Raw genomic sequence first — 16,470 nt, forward strand, 5'->3', positions numbered from 1 at the left:
GTCTCAGGAAGCCATGCTCAGCTCCCATGTGCCCAGTCCAAAGCCCAGCACCTAGGTTTTCTGCATGGGATGCTGGCTCCAGGCTCCGAAAACAGTCACTCCTTCCATGTGGTTGCTCGTTCTCTTGTTAGCCGCCATCAGTGTGCAGCGTGCTTGTGCTGGCTGAGTCTCTACCGAGGTTACCCCAGGGGGCTAGGGGTTAGGGCTGTGTCTTGTGCCTGCCCCGACTCAGCAAGCCGCAATCAGCCCAGCCACTTGGCATCAGGGAACCGCAAGGGCTCAAGACTATGGAGCCGGACGCCGGTTCCAGATGCTGTCGCTGCTTCAGGGCGCAGCTTTTCTCTTCCCTGTCACTCAGGTCAACTCTTTAGATCTGTGTTTGATGGTGAGGGTTCGTAGATTGTCATGTATGTGATCGATTCACTTGTTTTTCTGAGTCTTTGTTGCAAGAGGGATCTGAGGTAGCTTCTACCTAGTCAGCTGTCTTAGCCCTGCTCCATCTTCTTTTGATGCTTCCTGCGTAGTTTAAAATTTTCCCCATGGAATCCTTCACTGTTGCAACTGAAGGCTTGAATTTTTTCTTCAGTTCTTTCAGCTTGAGAAGTGCCGAGAGTGTTCTTCCCTTTTGGTTTTCTGTCTCCAGCTCCTTGCACATGTCATTATAATACTTTACTTTGTCTTCTCAAGCCGCCCTTTGAAATCTTACGTTCAGTCCTTTTACTTCATCATTTCTTCCTTTTGCTTTAGCTGCTCGAAGTTCAAGAGCAAGTTTCAGAGCCTCTCCTGACATCCAGTTTGGTCTTTTCTTTCTTTTCTGTCTTTTTAATGACCTCTTGACGTTCTTTTTGACCATGAATGCATCGCTATTCCTCTTCAAGTTGTCATTCCTGGCACAGTAGACCATATGATTGTCCAATTCAGAATGTCCAATACCAGTCCATTTCAGCTCACTAATTCCTAGGATATCGATCTTTATGCATTGCATTGCATTTTTTACCATTTCCAGTTTTCCTAGACATTCCACATTCTGATTGTTTGCAGCTGTTTCCTCTCATTTTGAGTCGTGCCACATCAGCAAATAAAGGTCCTGAAAGCTTACTCCATCCACATCATTAAGGTCGACTCCACTTTGAGGGGAAACCATGATGGCGAAGTGGTTAAGTCCTACAGCTGCTAACCAAAGGGCCAGCAGTTCAAATCCACCAGGCGCTCCTTGAAAACTGTATGGGGAAATTCTACTCTGTCCTATAGGGTCTCTATGAGTTGGAATCCACTGGTTGGCACTGGGGTTTGGTTTTTGGGGTCTAATTTCAAGGAGGCAGCTCTTCTGCAGTCATCTTTTGAGTGCTTTTCAACCTGGGAGGCTCATCTTCTGGAACTGTAACAGTGTTCTGCTGCTATTCATAAGGTTTTCACTGGCTAATTCTTTTCTGAAGTAGACTGCCAGGTCCTTCTTCCTAGTCTGTCTTAGTCTGGAAGCTCAGCTGAAACCTGTCTGCCATGGGTGACCCTGCTGGTATCTGAATATCAGTGGCATAACTTCCGGCATCACAGCAACACCCAAGCCCCCACAGTACAACAAAATGACAGAGAGGCTAAAGACTGATGGAAAATAAGTGAGGGGAGCCTTGTGGCTACCCCACCTTACTAACTTGAGAAAATTTCTAGGCTGTAACTCGTAATAGGGAGCAGGCAAAGCCCAGGGGTTTCCATGGGTAGAGAAGATGAGACTGAGTCTGAGAAGAGCAAGGTGGCTATAGCTCATAGGACAGAGCAAGAGAGCAGGGCACTACACAGAGATATGAAAACAGCCTCCCTCAAGTATGCAGCTGTCTTAGTCACCTAGTGCTGCCATGATAGAAATACCACAGGTGGGTAGCTTTAAAAAACAGAAATGTATTTTCTCAGTTCAGGAGACTGGAAATCCGAATTCAGGGCATGGCTCTAGGAGAAGGTCTTTTTTGGTCTATTTCAACTTCCAATAGCTGCCAGCAATCCTTGGCATTCCTAGCCTTGTTGATGCATCTGCCTCCCTTGTCATCAGATAGCACCTGTCTTCCCCTGTTTGCGCTCACTCATCTGTGTCTGTGCTGCTCCTTATAACTCAGCAGTGAGTCTAGGTTTAGGACACTCCTGTTGCAGATTGAATTGTGCCTCCTCAAAAATGTGTGTCAACTTGCTAGGCCATGATTTCTAATATTGTGTGGTTGCCCACCGTTCTGTGATCTGATGTGATTATCCTATGTGTTGTAAATGCTAACCTCTATAATGTTAATGAGGCAGGATTAGAGGCAGTTATGTTAAATGAGGCAGGATACAATTAGGTTGTATCTCGAGTCAATCTCTTTTGAGATATAAAAGAGAAAAGCAAACAGAGAAGAAAGGGACCTCATTACCGGGAAGCAAGAAGAGCATTCTTTGTATCTGGGGTCCCTGCACAGAGAAGCTCCTAGACCAGGAGAAGATCGATGACAAGGACTTTCCTCCAGATCCAACATAGACAGAAAACCTTCCCCCAGACCTGGTGCCCTGAATTTGGACTTACAGCCTACTAGACTGTGAGAGAATAAATTTCTGTTTGTTGAAGGCATCCACTTGTGGTATTTCTGTTATAGCAGCACTAGACAACTAAGTCAACATCCTACACTGGTATGTCTTCATTAAAAAAGAAAGAAAACTCTATTCCCAAATGGAATGCAATCCACAGGTATAGGGGTTAGGATTTCAACACATATTTGGGGGGAACACAATTCAATTCATAACAGCAGGTAAGTGCTGACCAGTCCTTGTGTGTGAGAAAACATTCCGAGGCTGCGGAAAGGATGTTCGAAAAGATTAGATGCAAATGACACTCACACAGGGCTGGGAATGATACCTGTACCCTCAGCCAGAATGAACAACCTCAGAATTTAAGAAGCAATGGGTATTGTACATAGAAGCATCTCAGAAGTAGTGAATAATCAGCTTTAGGCTAGACACTTCTCCAGCAGTACTGTCTAGCCAATCTTAAAAGCAAAACTCGAAAGGATCAAACTACTTCCAGATAGCTTAATTGCATTTGATAACAAAGTCCAAGAATATTTAAAGGAATCCTAAAGAGTAAAATCACAATGTTTGGCATCCAAGCAAAAATTATTAAGCATGAATAGAAGCAGGAAAATATGAGGCATCATAAGTGATACATCTACCCCTTGCCGTCAAATTGGCACCAACTCATAGCAACCCTATAGGACAGAGTTTAACTGCCCCATAGGATTTCTAAGGCTGTAATCTTTACAGAACCAGACTGCCACATATTTCTCCACAGAGAGACTGGTGGGTTTGAACTGCTGACCTTTCGGTTAGCAGTGAAGCACTTAACCATCAGGCCACCATGGCTCCTTTGTGATACATCTAGTCAATCAAAACTGACCTAGAACTGACAAGTGCTAGAATTAGTGGACAAGAACATTAAAACAGTTATTATAACTATATTCCTTCCATGTGCTAAAAAATTAAGAAGAAATACAGAAGATATTAAAAAGACCTAATTCATACTTCTTGAGATGAAGACTGCAATGTTCGTGTTGAGAGAAATAAACTGGATAGGATTGATAGCAGATTAGACATTATATGAAAAAAAAAGATTAGTAGACTTATATGAATATGAGAACTTGAAGACATAGCTATAAAGGGAATTCTTCCCACTTCATTCTACGAGCCCAGAATTACCCTGATACGGAAAAACAAAACAAAACAGAAAAACGTATTACAAGAAAATAAAATCACATACCAATATCTCATATGAACATAGATACAAAAATTCTTCACAAAATTTTATCAAATCAGATCCAACAATATAAAAAGTACATTATTTCCAAATAGGATTTATCCTAGGAATGTAAGATTGGTTTAGCATTTGATAAGAATCAATGTAATTTCCCATATAGACAAATAAAAATGAAAAAGTAATCATCTCCACACATAGGAAGCATTTGAAAAAGTCCATCAATTCCTGATAAAATCTGAACACACCTGGAATAGAAATATGATAAAGGACATCTATTGAAAACCATTATACATAATGGAAGAAGACAAGAATGTTCACTCTCACTATTTTCATTCAACAATGTACTAGAAATTCTATCCAGTGCAATAAGACAAGAAAAATAAATAAAAAGCAGATTGGAAAAGAATAAAATTTTGTTTATTCACAAATAACAGGATTGTATATGTATGTATGTAGCTGAATGACAGATAAGGAAGATTGGAGAAAAATTGACACCTCTGAATTGTGGTGTTGGAGAAGAATATTGAATACAGCATGGACTGCCAAAAGAATGAGCAAATCTGTCTTGAAAGAAGTACAACCAGAATGTTTGGAAGCAAGGATGGTGAGACTACGTGTCAAATACTTTGGACATGTTGTCAGAGGGATCAGTCCCTGGAGAAGGACATCATGCTTGGTAGAGAGTCAGCAAAAAAGAAGAAGACCCTCAATGAAATGGATTGACACAGTGGCTGCAACAATGGGCTTAAGCATAGCAATGATTGTGAGGATGGTGCAGGACTGGGAAGTGTTTCATTCTGTTGTGCATAGGGTCACTGAGTCAGAACCGACTCAATGGCACCTAACAACAACAACACATGCAGAAAAAAAAGGAGAATGAATAAGTGAATTTAGCAGGATATGAGACTGATATGCATTGATTAATGTCCATTCGGGCAATGTTCAACCGCATATATTTCAATGATCTCATAAGGTTTTTAAAAAAAAATTTAAGGGAAAGCAGACCTCCTTTTGTTTATTATTTTCCCCTAGTGGTTTTAAAGACATGAACCAAGATTTTGCAGCACTGGACTATGGGTTGGATACAGGCAGGCGAGGCAGAGGACATGGCTCTGGGTACAGGCTCTTGGGCTTTGTACAGCAGGCAGGTGGACCGTGGCAGTAGCAGGGGCAGTGGGGCCTGGGCTGCTCCTGCTGCTCAGGTGGGTGGAACAATGGGTGGGGCTGGGTGCACTTTGCTCCCTCCTCCCTCTCTTTCTCTCACTCTACTCCCACCACCACTCACTCAGTGCATCAGGGCCACTGCCTGCCCATTGCTCCGCCCTCCTCCAGCAGTTCTATCAGCAACAGCAGTAGCAGCAGCAGCGATGAGGATTACTGGACACAGGCTCCCCTAAGGCTTTATTAACATGGTGTTCACCTAACATCCAAATCACATAATGTCTTATTTCACAGAACTTATTGTGGGCATTAAGTGATACATGCCTCTATAGATATGAATTGTATTTCTATATACTAGCAACAAACATAAATTGAATTAAAAATAATAATACTGTATGCGACAAGGAAGGCAGTGGTGGGTCAGTGGTAGAATTCTCAGATCCCATGTAGGAGGACAGGGTTTGATTCCTGGCCAGTGTACCTCTTGCACAGCTACCACTTCTCTGTCAGTGGAGGCTTCCATGTTGCAATGATGCTGAACAGGTTTCCGCAGAGCTTCCAGACTAAGACAGGCTAGGGAGGAAGCCCTGGTGATCTACTTCCAAAAATCAGCCAGTGAAAACTCTGTGAATCACAACGATCCAATCACTTTGTGCATGGGGCTGCTACCAGTCAAGGGTCAGCTTGACAACAGCTAACAACAACAACTATATTCAATACTGTTGTTGTTGTTAGGTGCTGTTGAGTTGGTTCTGACTCATAGTGACTCCATGTATAACAGAATGAAACACTGCCCAGTCTTGTGCCATCCTCACAATCCTTGTTATGCTTGAGCCCATTGTTGCAGCCACTGTGTCAGTCCATCTCGTTGAGGGTCTTCCTCTTTTTCGCTGACCCTCTAATTTAGCAAGCATGTTGTCCTTCACCAAGGACTGATCCTCCTGACAATGTGTCCAAAGTATGTGGGACACGTCTCGCCCTCCTTGCTTCCAAGGAGCATTCTGATTGTACTTCTTCCAAGACAGATTTGCTCATTCTTTTGGCAGTCCATGGAATATTCAATATTCTTTGCCAACACCACAATTCGAAGGCGTCAACTCTTCTTTGGCCTTTCTTATTCATTGCCCAGTTTTCGAATGCATATGAGGCAATGGAAAACACCATGGCTTGGGTCAGCCGTACCTTAGTCTTCAGGGTGACATCTTTGCTTTTTGAAGCTTTAAAGAGGTCTCTTGCAGCAGATTTCCCCAATGCAATGTGTCATTTGATGTCTTGACTGCTGTTTCCGTGGACGATCATTGTGAATCCAAGTAAAATTAAATCCTTGACAACTTCAGCCTCTTCTCTGTTTATCGTGATGTTGCTTACTGGTCCAGTTGTATGGATTTTTGTTTCCTTTTTTTTTTTATGTTGAGGGCTAATCCATACTGAAGGCTGAGGTCTTTGATCTTCATCAGTAAGTGTTTGCAGTCCTCTTAAGTTTCAGCAAGCAAAGTTGTGTCGTCTGCATAACACAGGTTGTTACTGAGTCTTCCTCCAATCCTGATGCCCCGTTCTTTTTCATAAACTCCAGATTCTAGGCTTATTTGCTCAGCATACAGACTGAATAAGTATGGTGAAAGGATGCAACCCTGACACACATCTTTCCTGCTTTAAACCATACAGTATCCCCTTGATCTGTTCAAATGATGGCCTCTTGTTCTATGTACAGATTCCTCATAAGCACAACTAAGTGTTCTGGAATTCCCATTCTTTGCAATTTTATCCATAATTTCTTACAATCCACACAGTCAAATGCCCTTGCGTAGTCAATAAAGCACAGGTAAACATCCTTCTGGTATTCTCTGCTTTCAGCCAGGATCCATCTGACATCAGCAATGATATCCCTGGTTCCAGGTCTTCTTCTGAATCCAGCTTGCATTTCTGAAAGTTCCTTGTCAATGTACTGCTGAAGCTACTTTTGAATTATCTTCAATGAGAGTTTACTTGCTTATGATGTTAATGATATTGTTTGATAATTTCCACATTCTCTTGGATCACCGTTCTTTGGAATAGGCAGAAATATGGATCTCTTCCAGTTGGTTGGCCAGGTAGCTGTCTTACAAATACCTTGGCATAGACGAGTGACACTTCCAGCACTGCATCCATTTGGTATTCCATCAGCAGCAATAGCATCAAAAATATTAAATATTTGGAGATAACTCTGAAATATATATATAAAAGACCTATGAAATATATATATAAAAGACCTATACTCTGAATACTAGAAAAGACTGTTGAGAGAAAGAAAAGAAGATCTAAATAGATGGAGAGGTATACCTTGGGCATGTGTCTAAAGACTCAGCATTGTTCAGATGCCAGTTCTCCCCAAATTAATCTATCAATTCAGCACCATCTCAATGACAACACCAGCAGGCTTTTTTGTAGAAATTGCAAAACCGATTCTCCAATTTATATGGAAATGTAAAAGGACTTAAAATATCCTAAGTAACCTTGAAAATAAAGAACATGGTTAGGAGACTAATACTGCTTGATTTCGAGACTTATTACAAATACACAAAAGCAAGACGCTGTAGTACTGGCATCATGATAGACAAATAGAACAATGGTACAGAATAAAAAATATAGAGAGACCAAAAATAGACATACAAATGTATGGTCTATTGATTTTTCCACACAGATACAAAGGCAACTGAGTGGATAAACAATAGTCTTCTCAACAGGTGGAACAATTGGATATTTATTTGCAAAAAAGAAACTTTGATTCGTATCTCAAACTATATATAAAATTAATTCAAAATGGAACATAGACCTAAATGTAAAACCCAAAACTATAAAAATTTTGTGACCTTGGTTAGGCAAATATTTCTTAGCTACAACCCCGAAAAAGAAAACATTCGCAAATTGGACTTCATCAAAATTAAAAAATTCTACTCTTAAAAGCATGAAAAGACAAACCACAAACTGGGAGAAAATATTTGCAAATCATCTGTCTGAAAAAGAACTTGTCTCCAGAATATATAAAGAATGTTCAAAGCTCAATTAAAAAAGATAAAAATGAGCAAAAGTTTTGAATAGACAGTTTGCTGAAGAAGATATACAGATAGCAAATAAGCCATGAAAATATGTTCAACATCATTAATCATTCAGGAAATGCAAACAAAAACCACAGTACAACACTACTACACACCAATTAGAGTGCGTGAAATAAAAAGAGAGACCATACCAAGTGTTAACGAGGATGCGAAGGCACGGGAACTGTCAGACGTTGTTGGTAGAAATGTGAAATGTAAAACCATTTTATAAAACAGGTTGGCAGTTCTTAAAAAGTTAAACATAAATCTGTCACGTGATCCAGTCAGTCACCTTAAATATTTATAGAAGGTAAATGAAACCATATTGTTGTTGTTGTTAGGTGCCGTCAAGTCGGTTCCAACTCATAGCTACTCTATGTACAATAGAATGAAACGCTGCCCAGTCCTGTGCCATCCTCACAATGGTTGTTATGCTTGAGCCCATTATTGCAGCCACTGTCAATCCACCTTGTTGAGGGTCTTCCTCTTTTTTGATGACCCTCTACTTTACCATGTTGTGGAAGAAGTACAACCAGAATGCTCTTTAGAAGTAAGGATGGTGAGACTGCATCTTACATACTTTGGACGTGTTGTCAGAAGGGATCAGTCCCTGGAGAAGGACATCATATTTGGCAAAGTACAGGGTATGTGCAAATTTGTATTAATGCTTTATAAAAGCAAGAGAATGATAAACACAAAATTCAGAATAGGCGTTCCATCTGGAGGATGGAGGAGGATGTAATCAAGGAGAGTCACACAGACAGGTGCTAATAACAGGTTATGTATCTTAAGTTGGTTAGTGGATACAGAGTTTAATTATTATTTACAAATCACATGTAGTACTGTGTGTGTGAGTGTGTTAGGAGACTAATAAACAACACTACTACACACCAATTAGAGTGCCTGAAATAAAAAGAGACCATATCAAGTTTTAACAAGGATGCGAAGGCATGGGAACTGTCAGACTTTGTTGGTAGAAATGTAAAATGTAAAACCATTTTATAAAACAGGTTGGCAGTTCTTAAAAAGTTAAACATAAATCTGTCACGTGATCCAGTCAGTCACCTTAAATATTTATAGACGGTAAATGAAACCATACTGTTGTTGTTGTTGTTAGGTAAAAAAAAAAAAATCCAGTGCCCTCCAATCTATTCTGACTCATAGTGACCGTATAGGACAGTGTAAAGCTGTACCATAGGGTTTCCAAGGAGTGGCTGATGGATTTGAACCCCTGACCTTTTGGTTAGCAGCAAGCTTTTAACCACTGGCAATCTATTTATGAAAAATCAGCCACTGAAAATTCTGTGGAGCATAGTTCTACTCAGTCAAGTTGATTTCGTTGTTAGGTGCCATTCAGTTGGTCCCAACTCACAGTGACCCCTTGTACAACAGAACTAAACACTTCCCTGTACAACAGAACTAAACACTGCCCGGTTCTGTGCCATCCTCACAGTCACTGTTATGCTTAAGCCCATTGTTGCAGCCACTGTGTCAATCCATCTCACTGAGGATACACATATACACCCTCTTCTTACTTATCGACATGATCAGGCTCCAAAGACCAGGTCATTCTGTGAAAGTTGGTGTTATGCAAAAATGGAAATGATCACATCACATCACAAAATGGAGGATGACTACATCATTATGAAACAGTCAAATTACTAAGAATCATGGCCCAGACAAGTTGACACATAACCTTAACCATCACAGCGGGTTTACTCTCACCTCGCACCTTTGCATTCATTACTGCCAAACATAGGTCATTAATGCACAAAATGGACAGTAGATTTTTTACTATTGTCGTAAATGTGAAATGTCAGATAATGAAAGATGTGCGTCAGGGTTGTATATTTTCACTATACCTATTCAATCTGTATGCTGAGCAAATAATCCAAGAAGCTGGACTATATGAAGAAGAACGGGTCATCAGGATTGGAGGAAGACTTGTTAACAGCCTGCCATATACGGATGACAGACACAACCTTTTTTGCTGAAAGTGAAGAGGACTTGAAGTACTTACTGATAAAGATTAAAGACCACAGCCTTCAGTATGGATTGCACCTCAACATAAACAGAAATCCTCAAAACTGGACCAATAAGCCACATGATAATAAATGGAGAAAAGATAGAAGTTGTCAAGGATTTAATTTTACTTGGATCCACAATCAATACCCATGGAAGCAGCAATCAAGAAATCAAAAGACACATTGCATTGGGCAAATCAGCTGCAAAAGACCTCTTTAAAGCGTTGAAGAGCAAAGATGTTACCTTGAAGACAAGCCAAGGTGTTTTCAAATGCCTCCTATGCATGTGAAAGCTGAATGATGAGACAAGACTGAAGAAGAGTTGATGCCTTTGAATTATGTTGCTGGCAAAGAATATTGAATATGCCATGGACTGCCAAAAGAACAAACAAATCTGTCTTAGAAGAGTGCAACCAGAGTGCTCCTTGGAAGCAAGGATGGTGATACTACATCTCACATGCTTTGGACATGTTGTCAGGAGGGATCAGTCCCTGGAGAAGGACATCATGCTTGGTAAAGTAGAGCGTCAGAGAAAAGAAGCAGACCCTCAGTGAGATGGATTGACACAGTGGCTGCAACAATGGGCTTAAGCATAACAGTGATTGTGAGGATGGCATAGAACTGGGCAGTGTTTAGTTCTGTTGTACAAGAAGTCTCTGTGAGTTGGGACCAACTGAATGGCACCTAACAACGACATCAACTCAACTCTGAGTAGAACTATGCTCCACAGGATTTTCAATGGCTGATTTTTCATAAGTAGATGGCCAGTGGTTAAAAGCTTGCTGCTAACCAAAAGGTCAGCGGTTCAAATCCACCAGCCACTCCTTGGAAACCCTATGGTACAGCTTTACACTGTCCTATATGGTCACTATAAGTCAGAATAGATTGGAGGGCACTGGATTTTTTTTTATGATTATCCCAAATTTGGGTGAGAACTGTAGCGCTGACTCCTCCCATTAAATCCCTGCCCTCTAGCACAGGACCAGGGTGCATCGTTGTTGTTCCTATTGGCTGCCAACTCACAGTCACCCCTCACACAACAGAATGAAATGTGGCCTCATTCTGCGCCATCGCTATGATCAGTTGTGAGTCAAACCATTTTGAGCCATCAGGGTTTTCACTGGCTGTTTTTCAGAAGCAAATCACTGGGCCTTTCTTCCTAGTCTGTCTTAATCTAGAAGCTCCACTGAAACCTGTTCAGGATCTAGCAACACACAGGCTTCCACTGACAGGCAGGCGGTGGCTGTGCACCAGCACCATTGGCTGGGAATCGAACCCTGGTCTGCCTCATGGCAGGATCGAATTCTGCCGTTGTAGAAGCTTCCTAAATGCTTGTTGGTGTGCGCATGAGCTCAGGTTTCTGAAGTCGTCCCTGAAGAACATTCGTTTGGTGCTTTCCTCTAAACTTATCCTGGAATAAAGCTTCTGTCAGCGCGACGCCCAGCCCGCGTTGCTTTTGCGCCATGTAACGTTGTTGCTTCGACAGAATTGAACTTTGTCGTAATGCCTTCAGTCTACCTCAAGGAACATCATACAAAAAATCCGTGTTAAACTGGTTATTCTGGTTATTTTACACAGACACACTGCTCACCACATTATATAAGGTCATCCTTTTAAGAATCCAGTGGGAGAAAGTTTGCTCTGGTTTCCACAGCAGTAATAGGCCTTTCCAAATAACTCATTTTTTCCCCTCACCAGCACTGACTCGTGAAGCTGATCATGTTTCCCCCCATTGCTCTGGTTCCTGGGAATGTTAGGAACAAATTTATGGCGATTTCAGGCAAGCACACAGGATCTGGGGGCATGAATTAGGGCATTTTTGCCTCCTCATGTTTTGTTTGTTTTTGTTGGGTGACGGTGAGTCGATTCTGACTTACAGCATCCCCATGTGACAGAGTAGCACTGCCCCCATAGGGTTTTCTCGGCTGTAATCTTTACGGAAGCAGATTGCCAAGTCTTTCTCCCGAGAAGCTGATGGGCAGGGTCGAACCACCAACCTTTTTGGTTAGCAGCTGAGCACCTAATTGTTGGCACCTTTTGTTTTATTTAGTTCCATTTTTATTCTTTGACCTGATCTTTGGCTTACTTATTTTTAATTTTATCAGGTTATATGAATTTCAGAAGTCACTTTTAATCCTTTTTGGAACAAGGTAGGAAATTAATAAATTTCCACACACCAAAAAAAAAAGGGAGAGAGAGAGAGAGGAAGGTGGGTAGGGGAGAAGGGAGGGTGGAAGGGAGGAGGTGGGGGAGAAGAATGGAGGAAGGGAATAGAGGGAGGGAGGGAGGGAGAAAGGGAGGAAGGAAAAGATAAGGACGTTAGGTTCTTCGTACTGGTCTGTTTCAATGTCCAGGCCAGGAGTTAAGCCTTCCCAGCTTCATGACCTCCTTTGATCTTGCAAGGAGAACCTAATTATCCAGTCCCTCCATTTTTTCCATGGCTCAGAATTACTGCGATGGGGTGTAGGTTTCTCATCTGTGATCTCCACCATTTCCATAACAATATGCAGCTCTATTATGAGATCATAATTATAATTCAAGTACAAGAGGAAGCAAAAGGGTAATGGCACAAAGCTGTGGAGTAGCACAGAACGACAGAGGAATAAATGGAAGGGCATTCTCTGTTCTCTGGTAAGAATGTTGAGTCTTCTTGGGCAGGTAGGGTCCATGGCCCAGGGCAAAATAGGATTCTGCAGCAAGAAAAAGCCACAGCCTGAATGATTGCTTGAATTAATGTTCTCTTTGCATTTTGGTTTGCCTCTTCAGGATTCATTCCAGTCTGCAAGATTCCCCCCTACGCCCACCCCCTGCCTGAAAATTCATGTTGTTCCTGCAAAGACTTGTGATGGAATATTGAATGAGGCACCCTCTGACAGTTTAGCTGTGAATAGCGTGTGCAGAACTCACTGGTTATTTACGTAATATTTTGATAGTTCAGCAACTGTTAGAATACAAATGGAGCATCTGCAGGAGGCATGTTTTATCTGATTCCTGGCATTTCCTTTTGGGCATCTAAGCCCGTCTGTCCAATAACAAATACATGAAAAGATGTATCAAATTACCCTTTCAGTTTCAAGTGACAGAAACCCAATGAAAGGTAGCTTAAATCAAACACCACGTGTAGTCATTGTCCATATAAGTATGGAGTTCAAGGGTGCATGTCTTTTGGTGAGTCTGGAGCCAACACAAAAACCTTGGTGGTGTAGTGGTTAAGAGCTACGGCTGCTAACCAAAAGGTAGGCAGTTCAAATCCACCAGGCGCTCCTTGGAAACTTTATGGGGCAGTTCTACAGTGTCCTATAGGGTTTCTATGAGTCAGAATCAACTCCATGGCAACAGGTTTTGTTTTGTTTTGTTTTGTTTGATCTGCAGCCAAAACCTCCATCGTGCCCCTCTCTGTAGAGAGTTCTCAGCCTTCTTTGACTTTCTGTGGCTTCACTCTACTGATACATTGCAAATAGATTGTACCCACCTTTTGGACCACAAGGTCTCTGACGGCCTGTTAGTCACAGCATCTCACCTAGCAAGCCTAGAGAAAGGGGATCTTTCTTTGAGTCCACAGACCAACCCTAGGGATACCTGAGTTGCCCTGCATGGTTCACATTGTCATTCCTCAACTGCCACCAGAGAAAAGGTGTACACTTACTGGTCACCTGGTTAGTTTATTTGCCCATCTTTTTGGTGCATCATAGCACCACCCCAATGGTATGGAGTTGTAAGAGCAATAGAATGAGAGCTGACGATCTAGGTTTATTGACTCACTGAGTTGTGTTTTCCTCTGGGCCTTTGTTTCCTCTTCTGTCATATGAAAGCAATGGGCTGGCTGATCCAAGCCTAACATTCGAGGATCCAAGACACAGGCCTAAGTTTCAATGATAATATTCTGTAATTCTGTGATTATATTTCATGATTCCAGCATTATAATCCATGATTCTATAAGGAACATGGCAACATTTTATAATTTTGTGATGCTGTTCTGTAATTGTTTAACAATGTTCTGAGATTCTATATGCTGGCTCTTCAACTTTAATCTTTAGGAGACCTAAATGCATTTTTAAAAATGAATTCAGTACTGTGTCAATTTTCTATAGCTTAAAAAAAAACTATTTCATTATCTCTTATGATTCTGTGGGTTGGCTGGGTTCAGCTAGGCAGTTCTTCTGTTCCACATGATGTTGGTTGGGGCTGCAGTGGAATATCCAAATGTCCAAGGTGGGTCACTCACATGGCTGGCAGTTGGTGTTGGCTATCACTGGGAGCTCCACTGGGACTATTGCCCAGAACAGCTTGGTTTTCCTTTCCATGACCTCTCCATGTGGCTTGAGCTACAACCGTATTCCAAGAGGCAGGAAGTAAAAGCTGCCAGTTCTCTTAGGACCTAGTATTGGAAGTAACTGCATTCAAGAGTTGTAGACAAAAGCTCCATGTGATGAGTGGTGTGCTTGTAAGGGAACAGTGAGATTATTGGGGAGGAGGATGCATTTTTTCAATACTATTACAAGTCCAAATGCCTAATAAGCATCTGCTAAAACAGTGACAATAACATGGAGTCCAGAACTGGTTCAAATGCCATTTGTCTACCAGAGCCTGAGGACTGATGTTCTGTCAGTAGTTCATGGTTGACTTAGGCAACATCAGTGCCTCTCTCTGAGGCTCAGTTTATCCTTCTGTAAAATGGAAGCATTGGCCTCGAAGATGCTGGAGGCACCTCTGTCCCTAACCCTCTGTCCTCTGTGCCTCTAGGTACTCCTTCCAGGATGAGGAGGACATGTTCATGGTGGTGGACCTGCTGCTGGGAGGGGACCTGCGCTACCACCTGCAGCAAAACGTACATTTCACAGAGGGGGACGTGAAGCTCTACATCTGTGAGCTGGCCCTGGCCCTGGAGTACCTGCAGAGATACCACATCATCCATAGGTAACCGGTCTGCTAGAGGGATTCCTCGGATCCGTGGCATCCTGGGGCCAGGGTGTGACAGGACCTTCTGCAGCAGTGGGGAGAAGCGTTCTGTCACTGACATTCTTCAGAAGTGGCAGTGCATAGGAATAATAAAAAGCACAACAACTTTTATTATTACTTTTATACTCTCTACAGATAGCTTGGAAACCCTAGTGGCGTAGTGGTTAAGTGCTACGGCTGCTAACCGAAAGGTCGGCAGTTCAAATCCACCAGGCGCTCCTTGGAAACTCAGCGGGGCAGTTCTACTCTGTCCTACAGGGTCGCAGCCCTTGGCTGCAAATCAAGAGGTTGGTGGTTTGAACCCACCAGCCCCTCCAAGTGAGAAGGATGTGGCAGTATGCTTCCCTAAAGATGGCAACCTTGGAAACCCTGTGGGGCAGTTCTCCTCTGTCCTGTAGGGTCACTATGAGTTGGAATCAGCTCAATGGCAATGGGGTTTTTGGACAGATAGCTTACGCCCTATTGTCTGTGTCGGAGGTGGATCACTCCCACCACCTGTTCCCCTTGACACCCCTCAGTTTAGTAGCCTGACATTTGCTTCTCCACTCCAGTGTCTTGGGGAGGCTGGAACATTCTCTCCCTCCTGTCTCAGGCTAGAAATATCTCAGGCATTAGGCTACTAATGGGCTCAAAGTGGGAGGAATTCTACTGTCTTCCTCCCCCTACTCTGAAATAAATGCTGTACATTTTGGAGAAGCTCTTCCTCTTGGGAAGTCTCAGTGCTGGCTCTGAGCTGTGGATATGAGGTCTGCATTTCTGCTGCGTCCTCCTCCGCCTCCTCAAGGATCTCTCTTCTCCCCTGCCTTGCAGAGCAGGGTCCTGTCTAATGCAGGGGAGTAAGATCAGTTTGTCTGCAGAGGCAGGGAGCCAGCGAGAGGGCTCAGCAGGTGCTGGAGATGTTACCGAAGCCTTCTCGCTGACCACAGTGGAGAGCACCTGGTGTGAATGACTCCAGATTTGTTCTCCGTGGTCTTGCACTGTGCCTAGCTGATCTTCTCCCACACAATTTTAGAAGACTTGGAAAAGACAAGGGCTTGGACTTCTAGGTAAAGATGATAGGTTAACACCCCACACACACCTACATTTGCTCCCTTCTAAACCCCACTAAAATGACATAAAACAGTGGTAAATTTATAACAATGGGTACAATGAAGAGGAGACTACAGTGAAACATTTGGAGGATCTGAAATGACCATCAAAAAACCTGTTAAAACCAAACTCATTGCCATCTAGTTGATTCCAACTCATAGCGACCCTATAGGATAAAGCAGAACTGCCCATAGGGTTTCCAAGGAGTGCCTTTTGCACTGCCGACCTTTTGGTTAGCAGCTGTAGCTCTTAACCACTATGCCACCAGGGTTTCCAAGACCATAGAAAGGGGGTGGTAAGTGACTTAGGCGATCAGAATCTGAACTGTAAGTTGTTGGGGGAAGAGCCAAGAACCTAGACACTAAAAAAACAGGAAACAACTTGCTGTCAAGTC

The 16,470-nt window shown here is 42.5% G+C and overlaps 1 protein-coding gene across 3 annotated transcripts in view; it reads left to right on the forward strand.

Moving 5' to 3' along the window:
- Nucleotides 1–16,470, forward strand: part of STK32B (serine/threonine kinase 32B) — a 489,957-nt gene that overhangs the window by 288,215 nt on the left and 185,272 nt on the right. For all 3 annotated transcript variants that reach the window (XM_049886552.1, XM_049886553.1, XM_049886554.1), the window contains one exon: nucleotides 14,772–14,945. In XM_049886552.1, coding sequence (XP_049742509.1) covers nucleotides 14,772–14,945 — 174 coding nt within the window. The remainder of the gene's footprint in view (nucleotides 1–14,771; nucleotides 14,946–16,470) is intronic.

This window comes from Elephas maximus, chromosome 5 (genome assembly GCF_024166365.1).
Source record: "Elephas maximus indicus isolate mEleMax1 chromosome 5, mEleMax1 primary haplotype, whole genome shotgun sequence".
Classification (NCBI taxonomy): domain Eukaryota; kingdom Metazoa; phylum Chordata; class Mammalia; order Proboscidea; family Elephantidae; genus Elephas; species Elephas maximus.